The sequence below is a fragment of the Anabrus simplex genome, chromosome 2 (genome assembly GCF_040414725.1).
Source record: "Anabrus simplex isolate iqAnaSimp1 chromosome 2, ASM4041472v1, whole genome shotgun sequence".
In the NCBI taxonomy this organism is placed as follows: domain Eukaryota; kingdom Metazoa; phylum Arthropoda; class Insecta; order Orthoptera; family Tettigoniidae; genus Anabrus; species Anabrus simplex.
The window spans coordinates 178,494,946-178,518,574 of record NC_090266.1 but is presented as its reverse complement, the minus strand read 5'-3'; the positions used below and the strand labels follow the sequence as shown (position 1 = coordinate 178,518,574).

General features: G+C 39.3%; 1 protein-coding gene across 1 annotated transcript in view; it reads right to left on the bottom strand.

Moving 5' to 3' along the window:
* The window catches only part of Lap1 (leucine rich repeat containing protein 7 lap1), a 472,349-nt gene that overhangs the window by 255,365 nt on the left and 193,355 nt on the right, over positions 1-23,629 (bottom strand). Inside the window, exon 6 of the mRNA XM_067139879.2 lies at positions 3,677-3,802. Coding sequence (XP_066995980.2) covers positions 3,677-3,802 — 126 coding nt within the window. The remainder of the gene's footprint in view (positions 1-3,676; positions 3,803-23,629) is intronic.

Here is a 23,629-nt window from a genome sequence, read left to right as displayed (position 1 = left end):
CAGACGATACAATCAGATTATTTGTGAGGTTATGTCATGAAACATGTGCTGTACATATTGAAACGGGAATGCCCTGCGAGCATTCACGCTCATTCATTTCTTGAGAGGAACTCACTAACACCCGGCTGTACGCATTCAAAACGAGCGCCAAACGCGCAGGTATTGTGGGAGACAAAATGCAAGCTAGCACTGCTCCAGAACGCCGGCCAAGGCCAAGTGACGTCACACCGAAGGTTTTCTCGTGTTCCATGACATTTCATCATGAACGGAATGTAATATCATAATTTCGAGGACGTCACCTTGTAAGCCTGAACAATAAATGCTGCTAACCGAAATTTCATGTAAATCGGCGGAAGGATGGCCGAGATATAAATTTTTCTAGATGCCCACATGTGCAACCACGCCTTCCGACCTTCGGCAATAAAAGGCAGTCGCTAGCCTTGAGTAAAGCAGTGTGCAGTATGCAAACAAGCAAGCAAGCAAGCAAGCAAGCAAGCAAGCAAGCAAGCAATCACATCGCTATACGGTTCGTCACTCTGTCCGGATGGGTACTTGCGTTCGAAAGTGTTAGTATTGAAAGCCTTCTCTGTGGACTTGGACTCTGCGCGTGAACGAAAGCTTAATTTCGTTTCTATCAGTCTGTAGAGCTGTGCATTTGTATTTCGTTTGTGGACTGTGAATTTAAAGAGACTGTACGTTTGAAACTGTGCTGTAGTTGTTTCCTCTACCGTGTTAAGCTACTTCGTAAAATTGTGTCCTAGTGACTGAGCAGTTCTTTTACGAATAGTGTTACGTTATTTTATAAAGAACAGTGCCTACTTTTTCTTCTCCCTCAAAGACTGTGCCTATCGCTCCGCGTGAAAAGTGTTAATATTTCCTAACATAAACTGTGCCAACCTTCACTTCATTCGAAGACTGTGTCAAATCCCCTCATGAAACTGTCAAAAATTGCGCCTCAGTGATGACCTTGTCTCTGCAAAATTACGACGTAACAGAACTTGGACTGTCATAAACTATTTCTTTAGATTTTCGTCGAAGCTCTAGTTTATTTCATCGAGAATGTGCGTGCTGTACTTATGTATACAGTGCAAAGACTGTATCCAAGGAGTTTATTTTTTTTGAGATTGTGCGAAGTGTTTAATCATTGCATCTCGGAAGGTTCCAGATCGCTTTCATTGTTTATTTTAAGTACGAGAGTGTCTGTCTACTGTGACTTTGATTTCATCTTCGAAAGTGCGTCCAACACTATTACCGGGGAAACTATTCAAAAGTGCTTCGCCTTAATTCGCGGTGCGGTAGAAAAAGGTCGCACCAGATCCCCTTGGCATTCTGTGCGGGAATTCTTCACTTCTCCGCTCCTTAACAACTGGTTCACGCTGCACGATCTGCCTCAGGTCCGAGTCGTCGTCAACGTCTAGTGCTGCTGAGACAACACCAACGACGCGGAACGACGCCGACACCGGCGACGAAGGACGACGCCGACGTCGCAGAATAACGTCTCCTTCGCACCTTCAAGGACAATCTCACAATACATCTGTAGAAGGTGATATAATTCCTTTGCTTATCTCTTGAATAAACAGCAAGTTCCCCATTAATCATAAATGTATTGCACTACTCTCCTCTCATACTCTCTAAGCATGGGCCGTCATCCATGCTCTCCGAACAATTGAAGTACGGGCGTTCCTGTTTCAATATATATATATATTTAGTTAATTTAAGAACCTGTAATTAATAGTATGTAATTTACTATTACCTGTATATATGATTTGTAATCCACTCCAGTAGTGTGACACATTCTAACATCCAGAATGGAACGAGGTAGACGAGAACTATGGAGAATATTCTGTACATTATATCTATCTATCTTACATCTAGAATTTACGAGAAGGTATTTTGTAACATATCTTTCTAGAAGCCTGGCCAGACACCTGTATAAGGAGGTGGTCTTGATGGTAGAGACGAGTTACTGCTTAGTTGGAGTTATGGTTTAACTCTTTCCGGTTTAACTGTGAGCATAGCTTGCAGCGGCCGAAATTACGTTCAGGACGCGCTGCGGGCATAGCCCGTAGTAAGGTTTGACAATTCGCTAAAAATCGAGAACGAGCTATGCACGCATTCTGGTGGTTACATCGTGTTTCTTCATGTATTAGTTACGAGAGCATTTAAGCAGATGGCAGTATTATATGTCAAAGTCAGAGAATTTATAATATTTTTGAACTGCATGCATCAGTAGATGTTGTCACTCAGTGAGCTCTAAGACATGGTTTCTCGTGGCGAACATGTGCTTGACGAAAGTGATATTTTCGATATTTTATGATATATTATAAGTTTATGCGCAAATGAACATATTATTGACATATGAATTCGAAACAACTTCTTGGATTTCATTATGATTGGTGATCGTTTTATGGCCTAGCGCATGTTCCCGCGTATTTCATATTTGCGTGAATACGTAAGATTGTCTACATATTCGTAAAGTTGTCTGTTTAGAAGACTTATTTTCTCTTTCTCTGAAGTATTTTGTGGTAAATGGAACAATAATTTTACATTTGAGTAAGTTTTAACAAAATTTATCAATTAAAATAAAATTTCGTAAGAGCTCCCATTTTCATTATTGTAATTATTACTATTATTATCATTATTGAAAAATTATTGTTTTTATATCGTACTCATTATTGTTGTTGTTTTGTAATTGCAATGCACATTTTATATTAGCAAAAATGGGTAAATATAACTGTATTTCAGAAAACTGTACTTGCTTAGTTATCCATCAGACTTTTCTTCCATTCGCAAAACATGGTATAATATATAACAATTTTAAAATCTCAAGTGATAGTTGACATGATACGAAGAGCGCTTTTGAAAATTAGATTCTCAAACAAGCACAAAGAAAAAAGAATCATGCCAATATCTACTACAGGTACAGAGATATAATGTTTTAAAGATCCTTAAAAATGTCCAGTCCAGAACGTTTGTTAGGGATATTAAGGCCCAGACTAGAATGGGTTAATAGGAGCTGTACCTGTGACCTCGTGGCCGACATGTTTGTAAACAGTCAGCAGTCAATTGTTGTAAGGTTGTAATCTCCATATGGCATGTGCTTAGTGATAGGCAGTTATTAAAATGGTGGTTTGTTGATATTTTTGGAGTGAAGTGTTTTGTTTGCGATGGCAGTGATTAAGGTTATATGTATTTAATTTTTAAATAATTGTGAATAAATCCGTGTACGCAAGTTGACAGCATTTTGTGTGCATCTTTGTGGGCACAACTAATTAAGCGATTGTTTACTTCAACCTATATTTTTAACAACTGCTACCGGACACGTTATTTACGCATTTATTATGCAAACATGTTCTCTTTCATTTCCATTTTTCTTTACCAAACAGCAATCGAGGGGTATTACTAATTGACTCCGACATGGCCTTTGAATGTTGACGAGAGAGCTCGTTGGTGGACATAGCAAGCAAACTATACCGAGGATGATCGATCGGACATAACATAATCGTTGGGTACATAAATATCGGTAACGGAAAAAAAATTGTGAACACTTAATCGCTCATAATAATGGATGCGTCAGTGATAGGGCTCTCATGTGTGTGTGTTTTTTTTAATGCAAAATGTTCATAATATTAGTTTCCATGACTCTATTACTTGTATTAAAAAATGTTTTACTTACACGCAGTTCATTGCAAGATACTGTTAGGTCAATCAGTTTTGAACAATGTTCAATTTCTGCTGCAATCCAACTGATGTTATTGCTACTTGCTTCTAGATGAACCAGTTTCTTCAAATTTCCAATGAACTGTAAAAGAAGAGAGTTATTATTAGTTGATATTCTCTTAACAGTGGACGTTATACAAATAGCTTCAACAGCTTGGCCTTCACTGATAGCTTTAACTGGTAGATACCAACTAAATATCAAAAAGGAAAAAGAATTCAATGAGCACTACTTGCATGTGTTTTTTCAGACAGTAGTTTTTCTTTTAAATGTTTTTATAATTCATCAGAGAGCAAGAGAAGTCAGCATCCTTGGAAATCATGCAAACATGTAATTATGATTACAATTCAAATACTGAGGCAATTCTTATATAAATAAAACAGTACTTCTCATTCGTCCACATGATATTTCTGCACTGATTTAACTCTTTTGCTCTTTTAGGGCAGATGACAGCAAGAAAGTCTATTTGTGTCTGCCTGTTATTCTGCACGCCAATTTGCTCCACCGATATAACAAAAATTATTAAAATTATTTTTATGAAACTTGGTATAACGATAATGTATGTATGTATGTATGTATGTATGTATGTATGGTATGGTATGGTATTTAGGCAAAGCCAGGCTGCCATTCACTAGGGTACATTTTGCTTCCAAATTCAAATTTCAATATTAAGTTATCTACTAATTTGTTCACAGATATTCAGTATAGCATTAAACCATTTGATATCAAATGGAACAATAACAAAATGGCAGATGTACATGTATTATAAACACACAATAAAGAACAGACACTAAAATAATATAAAATAAAGTATGTCAACATTGATGCTTTCACAGCCCGTATTAGTAGGCACGATGTGGGCTTTTGGGCTTATGCCGTGTCAAGAAAACAAGGTGAAACTCTTTACGTTTCGCAGAGAACATTACTCCGTGCCTTCAGAAGAAAATCTTGACTGTTCCCGTGGAAGTCTTCTACAATAATGAGAGTCTGGATTTAAGATTGTTTTACGGTTGGATCTGTGGTGGTACGCTCGTTCGTCACCAGATGGCTCTCTGTATGCTGTTCCAAGCAGAAGCTGATGACAACATTAAGCTCCAATTGAGATGTTCATCACACCGGTGTGAGGAGGAACAGAGAGGACGTCGAACGAATCAGGGATGAATGTGGTAGAAGAAATAAATAGAAACTATTGTAATAAAATAAAATGCAACAATCATGTTTGTGGGTTACTGTAGTCACGTCCTAGTTCGTGAACTATGGGCAACGGCTGAGTGGCCTAGTAAGTGGTCCTGAGTGTCGGGAAACCACTTGCTATGGAATGGGAGTGGGCATCTTGGACATATTTTGAGTCATGGCCCTCCTTGTGCTCAGGCGGCTAGGACTATACAATTCACCGGTGCTCCATAACCCGTTAGAGGAGAGATCCTCACTTGGACTATGTGCAAGTAGGGTAGCATCCTACTTCATGAATTTACCGAGCTCAGAACATTTTAAGCATGCCTCGGACCTATGGGAGTAATGAAGTCCCACTCCCATTTGACAGGCGACGGACTCCTCGGAAACAACTTGGCGAATGAAATAGAATTCGATGGGGAGCTATCAATATTCATGGGGCTTATGGAAGAAAGAAGGTAGAACTGGCCGAGTCAGCGAAGAGGATGCATCTGGATGTGCTAGGAGTAAGTGATATTCGGGTAAGGGGAGATAACGAGGAAGAGATAGGAAATTATAAAGTGTACTTGACGGGTGTTAGAAAGGGAAGGGCAGAGTCTGGGGTAGGGCTCTTTATCAGGAATACCATTGCACGCAACATAGTTTCTGTTAGGCACGTAAATGAGCATATGATGTGGGTAGATTTGTCAGTGGGAGGAATTAGGACAAGAATTGTGTCCGTGTATTCACCATGTGAGGGTGCAGATAAGGATGAAGTTGACAAGTTTTATGACGCACTGAGTGACATCGTGGTCAGGGTCAACAGCAAGGATAGAATAGTGCTAATGGGTGATTTCAATGCAAGAGTTGGGAAGAGAAATGAAGGATACGAAAGGGCGATTGGTAAATGTGGGGAAGATATGGAAGCTAATGGGAATGGGAAGCGTTTGCTGGACTTCTGTGCTAGTATGGGTTTAGCTGTTACAAATACATTCTTCAAAATAACAATTTATTAAAATTTGTACCCACCTTATTCAATAAATTAAAATGGTGTTAAGATGAAATTACAACATATATTTTATCAGAACTAGTTTCAACGCCTTATTCTGCGTCATCATCAGCTGATATACATTTTAGGAAACATTGGCAAACACATAAGTTTAACTATGTCACATAAAACAAATTTTAAAAAACATAATGATGATCTAAAAACCGTGTTACAATTATATTGTTTCAAAGTCCATATTATCTGAGACTTGCGAGTATTAAACTTTAAGTTGATGAGGTCCGATGTAAGTTGGTTTGCAAACCAACCAAGGTGGATACAAATTTTAATAAATTGTAATCTTGGTTCAATACGGACGAATAATGAAACTTATTAACTTCAAGCATAAGGCTATTCACTGCTACACATGGGAGGCTAGGGGTAACAGATCCATAATAGACTATATCTTAACAGACTTTGAATCCAGGAAATCTGTTAGGAATGTACGAGTTTTTCGCGGATTTTTCGATGATACAGACCACTATCTGATCTGTAGTGAACTAATTATCTCTAGGCCTAGGCTAGAGAAAGTGAAATCTGTCCGCAAACGAATAAGTGTAGAAAATCTCAAGGACAAGGAAATTTGACAGAAGTACATGGATATGATTAGTGAGAAGTTTTGAACAGTAGACAGTAAGCAGGTTCAGGATATAGAAAGCAAATGGGTGGTATACAGGGATGCTGTAGTAGAAACAGCGAGGGAATGCCTAGGAACAACTGTGTGTTAAGATGGGAAAAGGCGAACTTCTTGGTGGAATGATGAAGTGAGAGCAGCCTGTAAACGTAAAAAGAAGGCTTATCACAAATGGCTCCAAACAAGGGCCGAGGCAGACAGGGATTTGTATGTAGATGAAAGAAACAGAGCGAAACAAATAGTTGTTGAATCCAAAAAGAAGTCATGGGAAGATTTTGGTAATAACCTGGAAAGGCTAGGTCAAGCAGCAGGGAAACCTTTCTGGACAGTAATAAAGAATCTTAGGAAGGGAGGGGAAAAAGGAAATGAACAGTGTTTTGAGTAATTCAGGTGAACTCATAATAGATCCCAGGGAATCACTGGAGAGGTGGAGGGAATATTTTGAACATCATCTCAATGTAAAAGTAAATCATCCTGGTGGTGTTGCAAACAGCCAAGCTCATGGGGAGGAGGAAAATGATGTTGTTGAAATTATGCTTGAGGAAGTGGAAAGAATAGTAAATAAACTCCATTGTCATAAGGCAGCAGGAATAGATGACCTGAAATGGTGAAGTATAGTGGGAAGGCAGGGATGAAATGGCTTTATAGAGTAGTAAAATTAGCATGGAGTGTTGGGACAAAAGCAGTAATTGCACCTATCTATTAGCAAGGGAATAGGAAGGATTGCAACAACTATCGAGGTATCTCATTGATTAGTATACCAGGCAAAGTATTCACTGGCATCTTGGAAGGGAGTGTGTGATCAGTCGTTGAGAGGAAGTTGGATGAAAACCAGTGAGGTTTCAGGCCACAGAGAGGCTGTCAGGATCAGATTTTCAGTATGCGCCAGGTAATTGAAAAATGCTACGAGAGGAATAGTCAGTTGTGTTTATGTTTCATAGATCTAGAGAAAGCATATGACAGGGTACCGAGGGAAAAGATGTTCACTATACTGGGGGACTATGGATTTAAAGGTAGATTATTAAAATCAATCAAAGGCATTTATGTTGACAATTGGGCTTCCGTGAGAATTGATGGTAGAATGAGTTCTTGGTTCAGGGTCCTTACAGGGGTTAGACAAGGCTGTAATCTTTCACCTTTGCTGTTTGTAGTTTACATGGATCATCTGCTGAAAGGTATAAAATGGCAGTGAGGGATTCAGTTAGGTGGAAATGTAGTAAGCAGTTTGGCCTATGCTGATGACTTGGTCTGAATGGAAGACCATGCCGAAAGCCTGCAGTCTAATATCTTGGAACTTGAAAATAGGTGCAATGAGTATGGTATGAAAATTAGCCTCTCGAAGACTAAATTGATGTAGGTAAGAAATTCAACAGAATTGAATGTCAGATTGGTGATACAAAGCTAGAACAGGTCGATAATTTCAAGTATTTAGGTTGTGTGTTCTCCCAGGATAGTGAGATTGAAGCAAGGTGAAGTAAAGCTAATGCAGTGAGCTCGCAGTTGCGATCAGCAGTATTCTGTAAGAAGGAAGTCAGCTCCCAGACGAAGCTATCTTTACTTTGCTTTACGGAAGCGAAAGCTGGGTGGACTCAGGATAACTTCATAAGTTAGAAGTAACAGACATGAAAGTAGCAAGAATGATTGCTGGTACAAAAAGGTGGGAACAATGACAGGAGGGTACTCGGAATGAGAAGATAAAGGCTAATTTAGGAATGAACTCGATGGATGAAGCTGTACGCATAAACCGGCTTCGGTGGTGGGGTCATGTGAGGTGAATGGAGGAGGATAGGTTACCTAGGAGAATAATGGACTCGGCTATGGAGGGTAAGAGAAGTAGAGGGAGACCAAGACAACGATGGTTAGACTCGGTTTCTAACGATTTATAGATAAGAGGTATAGAACTAAATGAGACCACAACACTAGTTGCAAATCGAGGATTGTGGCGACGTTTAGTAAATTCAGTGAGGCTTGCAGACTGAACGCTGAAAGGCATAACAGTCTATAATGATAATGTATGTACGAATGTATGCAACGAAAGACACCAGGATAGAATAGAAAAGCGCTGAAGAATGAAAAGAAAGTATGTGGAGAAAGTGTGTGAGATGGTGTGAGAGGAGGGGTACACACGCCACGAAAGTATGACATTAACACAAAACACATAGCTTTGAATGAATCTACTGGTGATGACAAACGTATGAATTTGGAAAACACTGAAACAAAAGAACAATATAGAAAGATAGGGAAAGGAACTACCTACGTAAAACTTTAATGGCTGGCAACCATGTATTACTTAATTTATTGCCAGTGTCCCTGTTGAAATTGTTAGGATTTTTACTTATTTCCACAGCTTGCTGTATAATCCTAGACCTATAGTGTTTGGCATGGCTAAGCGATTGAACATTTTGGAACAGAACATCATGACCCGACGACAGGGTGTGTTCAACTATTGCTGACTTGTCTGGCTGGTTGAGACAGATATTTCTTTGGTGTTCCTTGATGCAAGTCTCTATGGACCGGCATGTTCGGCCAATGTATACTTTGCCGCAAGTACGGGGAATTTTGTACACCCCAGCGTGTAATATTGGAACAATTTGTCTTTGTTTTCACCTAAACTGTGAGCAATTTTAGTGATGTGCCAAACACGGTTTTTATATTATGCTTGCAGAGGACCTTGAAAATTATGTCTGTGATGTGAATGTGAGCTTCGCTTAGTTGTCTCTCTGGGATGCAGGGCTCTATGAATCTGTACATTGTTGTAACCTTTACACTTGAACGTGACTTTGAGCGTCCATCCCCTGCTGGATATTCGATAGCTCACAAATGCGTGTCCCTCTCGTGGTGAGTGTCGTGAGAATGCTCTGTTTTTAATGCTGGATGGTGGTGAGAATCTGCATGGAGGTAGCGATTTGTGTGAGTAGGCTTACGATACATGGTATGCCCTAAGGAGCCGTTCAGTTTCTTTCTTACTAGAACAGATCAGTATTGATTGTTGTATAACATCCAGGAATGGAAGGCATCCATCCAATTCCATCTCCATAGTGAATTTAATTGAAAGTTGTTGCTGAATTAAATGGTTTAAAAATACATGAAGTTTCTCAGGATTCTCCCTCAATACCACAAATGTGTCATCAACATACCTCCACAAAATCATAGGTTTGACGGGTGCTGAAACACTTCAATCAGCAACTTCCCTGTCCTTTCTATATTGTTATTTCGTTTCAGTGTTTTCCAAATTCGTAAGTTCGTCATCACCAGTTGGTTCATTCAAAGCTATGTATTACGTGTTAATGTCACACTTTCATGACCTGTGTACCCCGGTTATGCCCCCTCCTCTCATACCATCTTACACACTTTTTCATTCTTCAGCTCTGTTCGATTCTATCCTGGTGTCTTTCTTTGCATTTTATTTTATTAATTTCTATTTATTTCTTCTACTACATTAGTCTCCAATTCATCTGATGTCCTCTCTGTTCCTCCTCACACCAGTGTGATGAACATTTTAATTGGAGCAGTCAGCTCCCACTTGGAGCGCTGTGCCAGCATACACCGAGCCCCCTGGTGACGAACGAGCATACCACTACAGATCCAAACATAAAACAATCTTAAATTCAAACCCTCATTATTGTGGAAGACTTCCTCGGGAACAGTCGAGATTTTCTTCTGAGGACGTGGAGCAACGTTCTCTGCTAAATGTAGACAGTTTCACCTTGTTTTCTTGACACGGTATAAGCACAGAAGCCCATATCATGTCTACAATATAAAATATATTTGGACCGGGCGAGTTGGCCGTGCGCGTAGAGGCGCGCGGCTGTGAGCTTGCATCCGGGAGATAGTAGGTTCGAATTCCACTATCGGCAGCCCTGAAAATGGTTTTCCGTGGTTTCCCATTTTCACACCAGGCAAATGCTGGGGCTGTACCTTAATTAAGGCCATGGCCGCTTCCTTCCAACTCCTAGGCCTTTCCTATCCTATCGTCGCCATAAGACCTATCTGTGTCGGTGCGACGTAAAGCCCCTAGCAAAAAAAAAAAATGGAGGAGGGTTAACAAGCGTGCAAACAGTGGCGCAGAGTTCCTCTGCACAGTGCATCGGTCCCACACAGCTCGGACCGACGCTTCATCTCTGGGCAACTTGGCTAAGCTCGGCTCAACTCAGCTCGGATTTGGAGCGCTACGGAGCAAGTGAGGAAGGGGGAGACAGGGGGAGCGAGTAAGACAGGCATGGGGAAAGAGAGAGACAGCTATCTTGCTCCAAAATGAGAAGTGGGGGTCTGCACTCTGGTCAGCCAAACGAAGTAGTCTCTTGCACTGTGCACAGTGCATGCACCAGGCGCATGCACCCTGAGAGGCCCTGCTGTAAGCTATAACTTGATTTATAGCCTCCCATTGTTCACTTGCTAGTTAACTTAAGTACTCTGCCAGTGGAACATAGCCAAAAACAGAGGATAATACCTGGATTATGGTGCTGAAACCAAAAATATCTCCTTTAAGTATATTAGAGTATGTCTTCTCACACTCCCAAAAGAGTACATCCAAGCCAAATAACTTGGTCCACAACCTCTGATTTCAATGACATTTGGCAGCTGCATAGATTTTAGAGAAGAAAGCATTCTCATCAAATTATAGGTCCCTAAGTATAAAAATTTAATGAATATAAGGATTCAAAGAATTGAAAAAAATAAACAATGTACACAAAAAAGTATATTTATTGGCATCACTCAAGTCATTTACAAACTTACAAAATTGAGAGAGGTATCAATAATAATAAGCTTGTGTGAATGCCTTTTAATTGACATCCAACACAGTTATATTTGCAAATTTTCACCTTTCAGCTTTCATGCTGTGCTGCAAATCCATCACAAAAGTAATAAATATGATTAGGAGTTCTCTTGGAATTAGTTGACAGAAAATTTCTTAAATGGACATGGAACAGATGCACACTGACAGTACCAAACTGAAGGCATTCTGATACTATAACAAAGGAAATATGATCTACTGTACAGGTTTTAGAATTTCTTTTCACCTTGAATTAACAAAAGATGTCATTCTGAAAAATATATATACGAGGGGAGATCAAATATAAACGGGATTTTATGTTTTTAATTTAAATTCATTTACTGAAAAAACATAAGGCAATTACAATTTATTTTTCCACATACTTTCCTGCTTTGGAAATGTATTTGTCCCAGCATATGGGCAGCTTTTTGATGGCCTCATTGTAAAAAGAACAGAGTCGTGTCACCAGCCAGATGCGCACAAAGTCTTCCACACTCTCGTCATCTTCAAATCGTTGCCCTCCTAGAGCTTCTTTAAGGGGTCCGAACAAATGGAAATTGCAGGGCGATAAGTCTGGGCTGTAAGGAAGATGATCAAGTGTAGTCCAGTGTATTTCCTGTAGCTTGGAGACAGAGCTGCAGTATGGGAGGATGATCTGTCGAATCGTTTGGTCTCATCTTTTGCGGCACTATGCTACCCTCACCTTGTTCAACAGCTCGCAGTAGTAAGCAGCACTGATTGTGCGTCGCTCATGGAAAAAGTCAATCAGCAATAGTGGCTTTAACTTTACAAATGTTTTCATCCATAATGCAGGTCCGAGGAAGGGCGATCGTGTTGCTGATTTTTCCACACGTTCTCGTCCTTCCCTGAACTTTTTATGCCAGGCAAACACACACGTCCTTGACAATGTTTGATCACCAAACTGTGCAGTCAATCTCTGGCAAATTTCTGCCGCTATAACTCCTTCACGAGCAAGAAATTTTATAATTATGCGCTGCGCAGTGGAAGGGTGCACATGTTGCTCCGACACTGTGAGCGTTACTGACGAAACGGTGGGAAATATCTAACAGCACACTCTCCCCAATCTTAACGGTCCCACCTACGCATAGCAGAAGCGTGGGGCCAGTCCTAAGAACTGATGATGTTCAGGTACAAAAATCCTGTTTATATCTGATCGAGCTTCATACCTTACTAATCATATCATAATACATAACAGCCTAAAATATCGACCTGGGACAAAAAACATGCATACATATTAATTATAGACTGTTATGCCTTTCAGAGTTTCGTCTCCAAGCCTCTGTCAATTTACTTAACTCTGCCACAATCCTCCATTTGTAACTAGCTCTGTGTCCTCATTTAGTTCCATACCTCATATCATTAAATCATTAGAAACAAAGTATAGCAATCGTCGTCTTGGTCTCTCTCAACTTCGCTTACCCTCCAAGACAGAGTCCATTATTCCCCAAGGTAGGTTATCCTCCATTTGCCTCATATAACTCCACCACCGAAGCTGGTTTACACATACAGCTTCATCAATCAAGGTCATTCCTAACTTAGCCTTTCTCTCCTAATTCTGATTACCCTCTTGCCATTGTTCCCACCGGTGTGTACCAGCGATCATTTTCACCACTTTCATGTCTGTTACTTCTAACTTATGAATAAGATATTCTGAGTCCACCCAGTTTTCATTCCAGTAAAGCAAAGTCGGTCTGAAAATAGAGCGAGGTAATGATAGTTTCGTCTGTGAGTTGACTTCTTTCTTACAGAATACTGTTGATCGCAACTGCAAGCTCAGTGCATTAGCTTTGCTGCACCGTAATTCAGTCTCACTATAATACCATCCTGGAAGAATACACATCCTAAATACTTGAAATGGTCTACTCCTTCCAGCTTTGTATTCCCAACCTGAAATTTAAGTCTCTTGCATTCCTTACTTACTGGCATGACTTTAGTCTTTGAAAGGCTAATTTTCATACCATACTCACTGTACCTATTTTCAAGTTCCAAGATATTAGATTGCAGGCTTTCAGCACAGTCTGTAATTAAGACCAAGTTGTCGTCATAGGCTAAACTGCTTACTATATTTCCACCTAACTGAATCCCCCCTGCCACTTTTAACCTTTCAGTAGAAGATCAATGTAAATTATGACCAACAAAGGTGAAAGATTATAGTCTTGTCTAATATCTGTAAGAACCTTCAACCAAGAACTCATTCTACCATAAATTTTCACTGCAGCCCAACTGTTAACATAAAGTCCTTGATTGCTTTTAATAATCTACCCTTAATCCCATAATCCCCCAGTACAGTTAACACCGAGCTCTCAGATGGTTTTCCGCGGTTTCCTATTTTTACCCCAGGCAAACACAGGGGCTCCACCCTAATTAAAGCCACGGCCGCTTCCTTCCCACTCCTAGTCCTTTCCTGTCCCATCATCACCATATGACCTATCTGTGTTGGTGCGACGTAAAGTAACTTAAAAAAAAAAAAAAAAAAAAAAAAAACCACAAACACACAAAAAAAAACCTCTGTCATATGCCTTTGCTAGATCTAGGAAACATAAACTTTACTGTCTATTCCTCTCATAGCAGTTTTCAATTACCCGGTGCATACTGAAAATCTGATCCTGACAGCCTTCTGTGGTCTGAAACCACACTGGTTTTCATCCAACTTCCTCTCAACCACTGATTGCACCCTCTCTTCCAAGATGCCAGTGAGCAACTTGCCTGGTGTACTGATCAATGAAATACCTCCATAGTTGTTGAAATCCTTCCTGTCCACTTCTTTATAGATAGGTGCAATTATTGCTTTTGTCCAATCAGAAGGTACTTTACTAACATTCCATGCTAATCTTATTAGCTTATGAAGCCATTTAATCCCTGCATTATCACTATATTTCACCATTTCAGGTCTAATTTCATCTATTCCTGCTGCTTTGTGACAATGGAGTTTATTTACCATCCTTTCCACTTCCTCAAGCATAATTTTACCAACATCATTGGCATCCTCCCCATGAGCTCAGTTGTTCATGATGTCACCAGAAAGATGACCTTTTACGTTCATAGAACACTATCAAAATATTCTTTCCACCTATCCAGCGATTCCCTAGGATCTATTGTTAGCAAACCTGATTGACCCAAAACACTATGCATTTCCTTCCTCCCTTCCCTTCTATGATTCTTTATTACTGTCGAGAAAGGTTTCCCTGCCGTTTAACTTAGGCTTTCCAAGTTACTACCAGGATCTTCCCACAACTTCTAGATTCAACAATTGTTTCTTAGTTTTAACTGTATCAATGCGGATCTATACGATGAAGTTTGTAAATTGTACTATGTATGATGTTGGCTTAAAACCTGAAGATGTCAGCAATGGAGGAGATATAGCAAAACAGCGGACCCCGTACGACGGGATAAACACCAGGAAAGAGAAAGAATAAGGTGAATGGTCCATGACACGAGATAATAATAATAATAATAATAATAATAATAATAATAATAATAATAATAATAATAATAATAATAATAACAACAGCTTTTATTATTGGTACTTGTTTCTGTTCAAATTAAGCAGAGTACAAAATAAAGTGACCATAACATAATCAACACAAACCTGCTTTCTACATGAAAAAAATGGCAAATTTTATTCATTCAATTTAGCTGATAAACATGAAAAACTCAATACGTTTCTGATACAAGAACATCCCAAAGTTACAGGAGAACCTCCACATGGTAATGACATAACACTGATAAAAATCTATAAACAAGATCTACAATAAACAATAAAGGCAAAAAAGACACCCATTAATCATCACCATCATCCACACAATCATCACTCTCATTGCTTGTGGTGACTGATCTCAGACGCATTTGCAATTTATGATACTGGGATTTAAAATATATATATATTTTTTTTGCTAATGGTTTAACGTCATGCTAACACATCGAAGGTTTATGGTGATGCAAGGATGGGAAAGGGCTAGGATTGGGAAGGAAGTGGTTGTGGTCTTAATTAAGGTACAGCCCCAGCATTTGCCTGGTGTGAAAATGGGAAACCATGAAAAATCTCTTCAGGGCTGCCGACTGTGGGAATCAAATCCAGCACCTGCCAAATGCAAGCTCACTGCTACACAACCCTAACTATACGGTCAACTTGCTCGGTGGTTTTAATAGTTTGCAAAGATCGTCTAAATCTTTTAACATTCCAACAGAAATTGGAAAAGGCAGTGAAAAGGCCCTCTCTAATGTAATGTCACAGTTCTTTTTCCTTCTAAGTGCTAATATCTTGTTTCCTACAACATGCAATTTGTTTAGTTCCTCACACATGTACTTGAAGCAAACATGGTCGGGATATTCTTCCAAGTACTTCAAACATACAATATTCATCCATCTTACTTTTTGTTCAGAAACATCTACTGTTGCATTGTTTGTAAGAGCCTGCTTTACTTTACGGAATTTAAAAAAAATCTTCTTATGGCATTTTTTCTACTTTTTATGGTGACTTTCATGCTAGGCAGATGACTACATTCCAACCAGATGGCTCAAATATATGAACACCCATTTACTTCTTTTCGACCATAGAATGTAATGAATCAACCTCCATCTGTATGTGGTCTGGAATAAATTTTTTGAGGTTGATTTCAGGTATATTTAATTATTTTACAGCAGACACACATTGGACAGATATATGCATTCCTATTTTGGCCACTGCATGTGTCTGTGTACAAAATAATCTCCCTGCCATTTGTATTTTATACAAGAAACTCATACAAGGTGGTTGGAAACAACGTGAACCGGGTATATGAGCGTTAGAGGGTTGGTCATGCTGATAAATAACTTGAAAGAAATAATTCAATATCTCACACCATTGTCATTTTATCCGCTGCTGAAATTAGCCAGATCGCATTGCATGGCAGTGTTGCTAAATCTGTACGCAACTTAAAAACGGCTTGAGAGCCATGCCGAGAAATCAGCATCAAACAGACCGTTGCCTTCAGTCAGGGTTACCGTAGCGTACTTGCTTTGGCGTGATCCTTTTAGCTCGGAGGTTTGTATTGAAACACCTCCCCTGGCAAAGTTTTATTCTTTGACTGGTGCTCTAATGCCTCAGTGATCCTCAGATAAAGCTGCTCTGTGTCAAATGAGGAACATGGTGGATCCTCACGACGGATCGTCTTTAATGGAACGTAACATGTTGTGACACATCAGTAATAGCTACTACTTGTAATATGGCAAAAAGAGTATGCCCAATAATACATAGATATGAAACTCTCATCTAACGGGCAATTCTTGGTACTTGTGAATAACGTTTCCACTCTCCTTGGTAATTTTTACAATTTGCTTTATGTCACACTGACACAGATACTTGTATGGCGATGATGGAATAGGAAAGGGCTAGGAGTTTGAAGGATGTGGCTGTGGCCTTAATTGAGGTACAGCCCCAGCATTTTTCTGGTGTGAAAATGGGAAACCACAGAAAACCATCTTCAGAGCTGTCCACAGTGGGGTTTGAACCACTATCACTCGAATGCAAGCTCACAACTGCACGACCCTAACCACACAGCCATCTTGCTTGGCCTTTGGTACTTACTTACCATTCGTTTACTGTGACACCTGTGTAAGGATGTCATTGCTTATATGGTGGCAGCCAGCGTTTTAATAATGTTACGAATAAAACACCATCTGTTTCATTACTCTCATTTCTTACAGGATGGCTTAATAAATGCACACACAAATATTTAAACACAAACAATTCTAACCAGTTCTGAATGGCCACACTAATTACCAGTCTATTTACAAATCTTTCTTCTGTACACACACATCCGGGAGTCCCGGCCGGTTGCTACCTGGGAGCAGCTATAATCCCCACTTTCACTTCCCAAAGTCCAGTCACCTCCTACAGCCGCTGTGCATAGACAGCTGGATCTGAACACAGTGCCACTAGCTATACAACACACGATGACTGTTTGTTGGTTCGACTCCACGTGTAGTCCAGTACTCCACACACTCCCATGCAGTGAACAACTAAACAGCTCAACAGTATTCAACAGCAGGACAATACTCACAACAGCGTACATTAACACAGGTTCATTTATCCTCGCACTCACGACGACGCTTTTTCGCACTGGCTCACGGCGATCCTCAGTCCACAGAATTACACAAACATGCAGTACAGACTACCGTTCTGTCACCTCCAGTTCATGCATTCACTGGTCTCTCCGACATCACAATAACAGCTCCTGGTTCAAAACTCAGTGGGACACTAGCGACAGCCAACACCTCTGTCACCCTCAGCCCAGCCACCGAACCCCAACACACCGAGTCTCACACGGAGTCCAAAACTCACTGCGAGTTCCACACTGACTGGCTGTCCGTGGCTAGCCTCCCTTTTTATGGCTCGCGTGATTTGGCCGAGAAATTTTGCGATGTCACTGGAGGTAGAACATTCCCGTTCAGCCTCCAAGGAACTCACAGGTAAGCCGGCCGCCGAGAACAACACACGGACAGGCTGGGGGATTCTAGGTCGTCTGAGTCACCAGCCCATTCCTGGAAGTACCGAAAGGAGCTACCATGGGGCTGGCACATAACAATAATAACTCTAGCATCATGTGGTTGTGCTATTGCATATTTGTGTTTTCCTCTCTTCTCATTTGATGGCACATAAGAAGAGTCTACTTTCTATTGCACATCAAACAAATTTTGCTAAAACCCATAGTGTAGCTATAAAAAAGTTATTGCAGATAGCAATTCTTTCTTTATCATATACTGAAAAAATAAAAGTGGATAATGATCGCCTAGAGTTTGTCCTCACTATAGATTTTTTGCATGCACATGCAGGAGAGCTCACACACATATCTGTTGTTTAGTGTTGAATTTTCCCAAAAATAAAGATAAAAATTTGGATTGCCTTTGTGATTTATCAATTTTCTTACTATAACACCTCACACAATTATCAAAGCTGGGCACTGGCTTCATAACAATAGCTGGTTTTGTAACTCGTTTTATTGAAACATATCCTTTTCCAGCTTGTCATCTACCTCAGCTTTAATTTTGCTCCCTGTCCTTAGACTCAGCAGTCTTTCTTTTTTTTCCTTTACAAATAAGAGCAGGGTTCAGTTCCAGTCACCATAGTAGAAGCTGTATTTTCAATATAATTTTCATCCTTAACACTACCCTGCACCCTAAGCTCTGGTCCACTGTCCTGAACATACAAATCACTTTCCATGGTCCCACTGTTATTAATATCTTTAAGAACATTATCATCACTTAACAAAAGTTGCTCAAAAGAATCTAATGTGATAGGAGGCTGTAATGATTCAGTTTCACTTAATGACTCAATAACATTATCACTTTTGTTAAAAACAAATATAACAGGAACAGTGCTCAAATCCTGTAGTGAGTTAACTGTTACCAGCACCATCACCATCACCATCATCATCAAAATCATTTACTGTATTTTGTGGACGATTCAAAGATGTTTCTAGCAATGGGTCGGTTGATTCCAAACTTGGTTTACTGCCTACATTACCACTCGCTACAATTTACTACAATTTGTTGAGGGTTTGAGGATGTTTCATCAGCTGGCATGGTCAAATTCATATGTTATCTCCTACGAAGTAATGAGGTGTACAATATTTTCAATGACGGTTCTAAACATGATTTGGACTGTTTATCCAATGCCAATTACACCATTAATTCTCCATGAGAAAATGCTGCATTCATGGTCTAAAAACTAGATACAAGTAATAATTAAAATGTGAAAAGATGTTAAGTTGAATTAGAAAATGTATTGACTCTGGTTATAAATATGACTGGTGACAACATTTGAGAAAATCAATATAATCAAAGTATAAATTATCATTGGAATTAGGTAATCTTAGCTTATATTGATTTTGAGATCTGTAATATGAGTAGTAAAAGTACAAAATATATTTTGGCACTAGTCAGCGTCATTGGTTATGATAGAATTGTATGTTTCATTGGCAACATAATTTGTTAGTTTGAGCGACCCACATTTTAGATTCTACTTCTTCACTGATAGCATGATTCTATTTTAAAAACACAACCAGGTATTTTGTTATGTCTATAATGCTGTAAAATAGAGAAACTCTTTCATCTTGCCAGCCACATGCTTTCATAGAAAATAAAACAATAGAATGAAAATGGCATATCAGGTGTTACAGCATTTTGTTTCTGAAGTACAGTAGAAGTCCGTTACAGCGAGAATTCATAACACTGAAAAATATACTCTCTATAGCGGATTGTCGCTACATCCAATTTTTCGTAAAAATCGGGAAAAACCCATACACAATGCAATCGATATGAAACGGCAATCAGCTTGTTCGAAACTTGCCTTTTCGCAGACGATATCCACAATCCGGCTTACTTGTTAGTTATCTTTTGAAATCCGATACTGCATGAAAGTGTATGTTTAATTTCAATCTGAAAAACAATACAGTATCACTCCAGAGGCTTCTGTGGCAAACATTTCAGTTTTCTTCTTCAAACAGTGTCACCTAACCTAACCGTATATGCATCATAAAAACATATTTCAAGTGCACATAAAAAATGATAACCTCCTCGCTATAAATTTACATGGGAACTGCCTTTCCGAAATTTAACTAGACGCGAGAAAATATAAATTATTCTCGGAAATGAGAGATGTACTCTGCTATATCTTGAGGTTTATCACTTTCTTACTTAATTTTGGTATATAACATTAAAATTAAGCAATCATTTACTTCAGCCTTTACTTCCAATGAGTTAACAACTGCTATCGGCCAAATTATTTATGCATTTATTACAAAAAGGTGTTATTGTCTTTCATTTTTAATTTTCTTTAGAGAAAAGCAGTCGACAGGTATTACTAATATACTCAGACACGGCCTACGAATGTCGACGAGAGAGCTGGCAAGTATACATAGCGAGAAATCTATACCGAAGATTATCAATCGCATTTTGTGGCAAATATTTCAGTTTTCTTATTCAAACAACATCACTTAACCATACTATATGAATCAGAAAAAAATTTCAAGCGCCAGTAGAGAAATGATAACCTTCTCACTAGAAATTTACATGGGAACAGCCTTACCGAAAGTTAACCAGACGCAAGAAAATATAACCTAACCTCTGAAATCATTGATGCACTCTGACATATCTCGAGGCGTATCGCATCTTTACTCAGTTTCAGTATTAAAATTATGTGATTGTTTATGAGGGGGAATCAAATATAAATAGGATTTTATTTTTTATTTAAATTCATTTATTGAAAAACACAAGGCAATTACAATTTATTTTTCCACATACTTTCCTGCTTTGGCAATTCATTTGTCCCAGCATATGGGCAGCTTTTTGATGCCCTCATTGTAAAAAGAACAGGGTCGTGTGACCAGCCAGTTGCGCATGAAGTCTTCCACACTCATCTTCAAATCGTTGCCCTCCTTGATGTTCTTTAAGCAGTCCGAACAAATGGAAATCGCAGAGTGATAAGTTCGGGCTGTAAGGAGGATGATCAAGTGTAGTCCAGTGCATTTCCTGCAGCTTGGAGACAGTTAGAGCTGCAATATTGGGCCGCGCATTGTCGTGGAGGATGACCTGTCGAATTGGTTGGTCTTGTCTTTTTGGGCGATATGCAACCCTTGCCTTGTTCAACAGCTCGCAGTAGTATGCGCCACTGATTGTGCGACGCTCATGTAAAAATCAATCAGCAAAATCGCAGATCGAAAAAAACGGTTGCAAGAACCTTGCCAGCTGACAGTCGAGTATTGGCTTTCACTGGTGCTGCCTCCCCTTTCCTCCGCCACTGCTTACTGTCTTGTTTGGATTCTGGAGTGCAGGGGTAGACCCATGTTTCGTCGCAGGTGATGATTCGACTCAAAAATGCATCTCCTTCTTCCGCAAACCTTGCTGTAAGCCTCTGACAGACCTCCAAATGTCTCAACTTCAGATTTTCGGTAAAAAGGCGAAGGACCCACCTGGAACACACTTTACGGAACTGTAGGTCGTTTGTGATGTTTGCTTGACAGCTCCCATAACCGATTCCGACTTGTTCTGCAATTTCTGATACTCTTGCCCGTCGATCGTCATCAATAACATCTTTAACCGCATGAATGTTTTCGTCTGTAATGCTGGTCTGAGGATGGCGATCATGTTGCTGATTTTCCACATGTTCTCATGCTTCCTTGAACTTTTTATGCCAGGTAAACACACGCATCCTTCACATAGTTTGATCACCGAACTGTGCAATCAATCTCTGGCAAATTTCCACCGCTGTAATTTGTACACGAGCAAGAAATTTTATATGCGTTGCGCAGTGGAGGGGTCCATCTGTTGCTCCATCATGAGTGTTACTGACAAAACGGCGGGAAATCTCTCTAACAGCACGTTCATGCTCTCCCCTCTCCTAACGGTCCCGCCTAAGCATAGCAGAAGCGCAGGGCCAGTCCTACCCAATGTTGATGTTCAGGAACAAAAATCCTGTTTATATTTGATCAACCTTCGTACTTTTGTCTTTATTTTTAACGATTTAACAACTGCTATAGAACACGTTATTTATGCATTTATTACGAAGAAAACATGATATCTTTCATTTCGATTTTCCTTTACGGAACAGCAGTCGATGGGTATTGCGAATCAACTCCGACATCGCCTTTGAATTATAATCTATCAGTTTCGTGTCCGTATTGATAACTTATATTCACAATTACAAAGAATAAGACATAATAAAGTATTGATTAGGTGGACAGTACCCATTCTCTGTAATTGTGAATCACCTTTGAATGTCAACGAGAGAGCTCGCAACTGCACATAGCGAGAAAACGATACTGAACCGAAGATGATTGATTTCATTTTGTGGTAAAAGTTTGTTTTCTTATTCAAACAGTCACCTAACTTAACTTAACCGCACTATATGTATCATGAAAACATATTTCAAGTGCCAGTAAGGAAATGATAACCTTCTTGGTATAAATTTACATGATAATACCGTAGCCTTTCCAAAATTTAACTAGACGCGAGAAAATATAAATTAACCTCTGAAATTAACGATGCACTCTGCTATATATGCTTGTGGTGTATCCCATTCTTACTTTATTGCAGTATTTAGCATTGAAATTAAGCATTTGTTTATTTCAGCCTTTATTTTTAACAAGTTAACAACTACTATCAGACACATTATTTATGCATTTATTACGAAAACCTGTTCTCCTCTTTCATTTTGATTTTTCTTTACGGAAGAGCAGTTGACAGGTATTGATTATTGACTCCGACATCGCCTTTGAATGTTGACGAGAGAGCTCGCTAGTGGACATAGCAAGGAAATGATACCGAAGATGATTGATCGCATGCAATATAATCGCCGGGGACATAAATATCTGTAACGGAAAAAATTGTGCACGTTTAATCACTCGTAATAACGGATGCGACAGTATAGGGCTCTCGCTGTAACCGAAGAATAACACACAGTTCAATGGAGGAATTTTGAGGGGACAGAAAAAGACTGTCATTATAACGGGCTCGTTATGCCGTACTCGCTATAGCAGACTTCTACTGTATGTGCCTCACATCTTGTTTGTATCAAATAGGTGTATACTGATAGGCTCTTTTGTTATTTACTAAGAAAATACCTTTAAGGACTTATGCCATAAAAATTTTAAAAACTAGCATAGTTAGAGATATGCGCTTCTGTTATTCCAATACAGCATTCTTTTCACATTGCAATGATACCATAAACTCAAAATGTCAAAAAATGTAGATATGCCTTTATGATATTAAGCATGCGCTGAATTCTATGTAAGAATTTTGTAACGGTTCAAAAGTTGGATACAAAAAATTACAATGTTGGGAGGGAAATGCAACATTTAATTTTTACTTTGATTTAGAAAAAAGGTATGATATTGAATTTCCAAAGATTTTGTGAATGTTTTGATAACAGGGCAATTTTTTTCTTTTCTAATGCATTTATGAGAGAATGTTAGAAATTATACTCTTTGTCCGAGTTGGATCATGCTATAACTTTATGTACAGATTGTACAAGTTGTCAATATTTCAAGTACTATCAATAAGAGAGAACATATACAGATACAACATCCCTTACTTTCATCAGAGGTATGGAAATCCTACAGCAGCAATTGTACCGGAAGCACAAAGCAGTGAGGTCATCAGGACTCCCACAAGCCACAGTAAAACTCCACTGGATGCAGAGGAGTACAGAGGTCATTAACCCAGTCAATATTTAGCTGCTTGTGGAGATATCACCCTGTACCCAGTATGGGTGTATCTGATCTCTACGAAATTAATATATAAATGTAC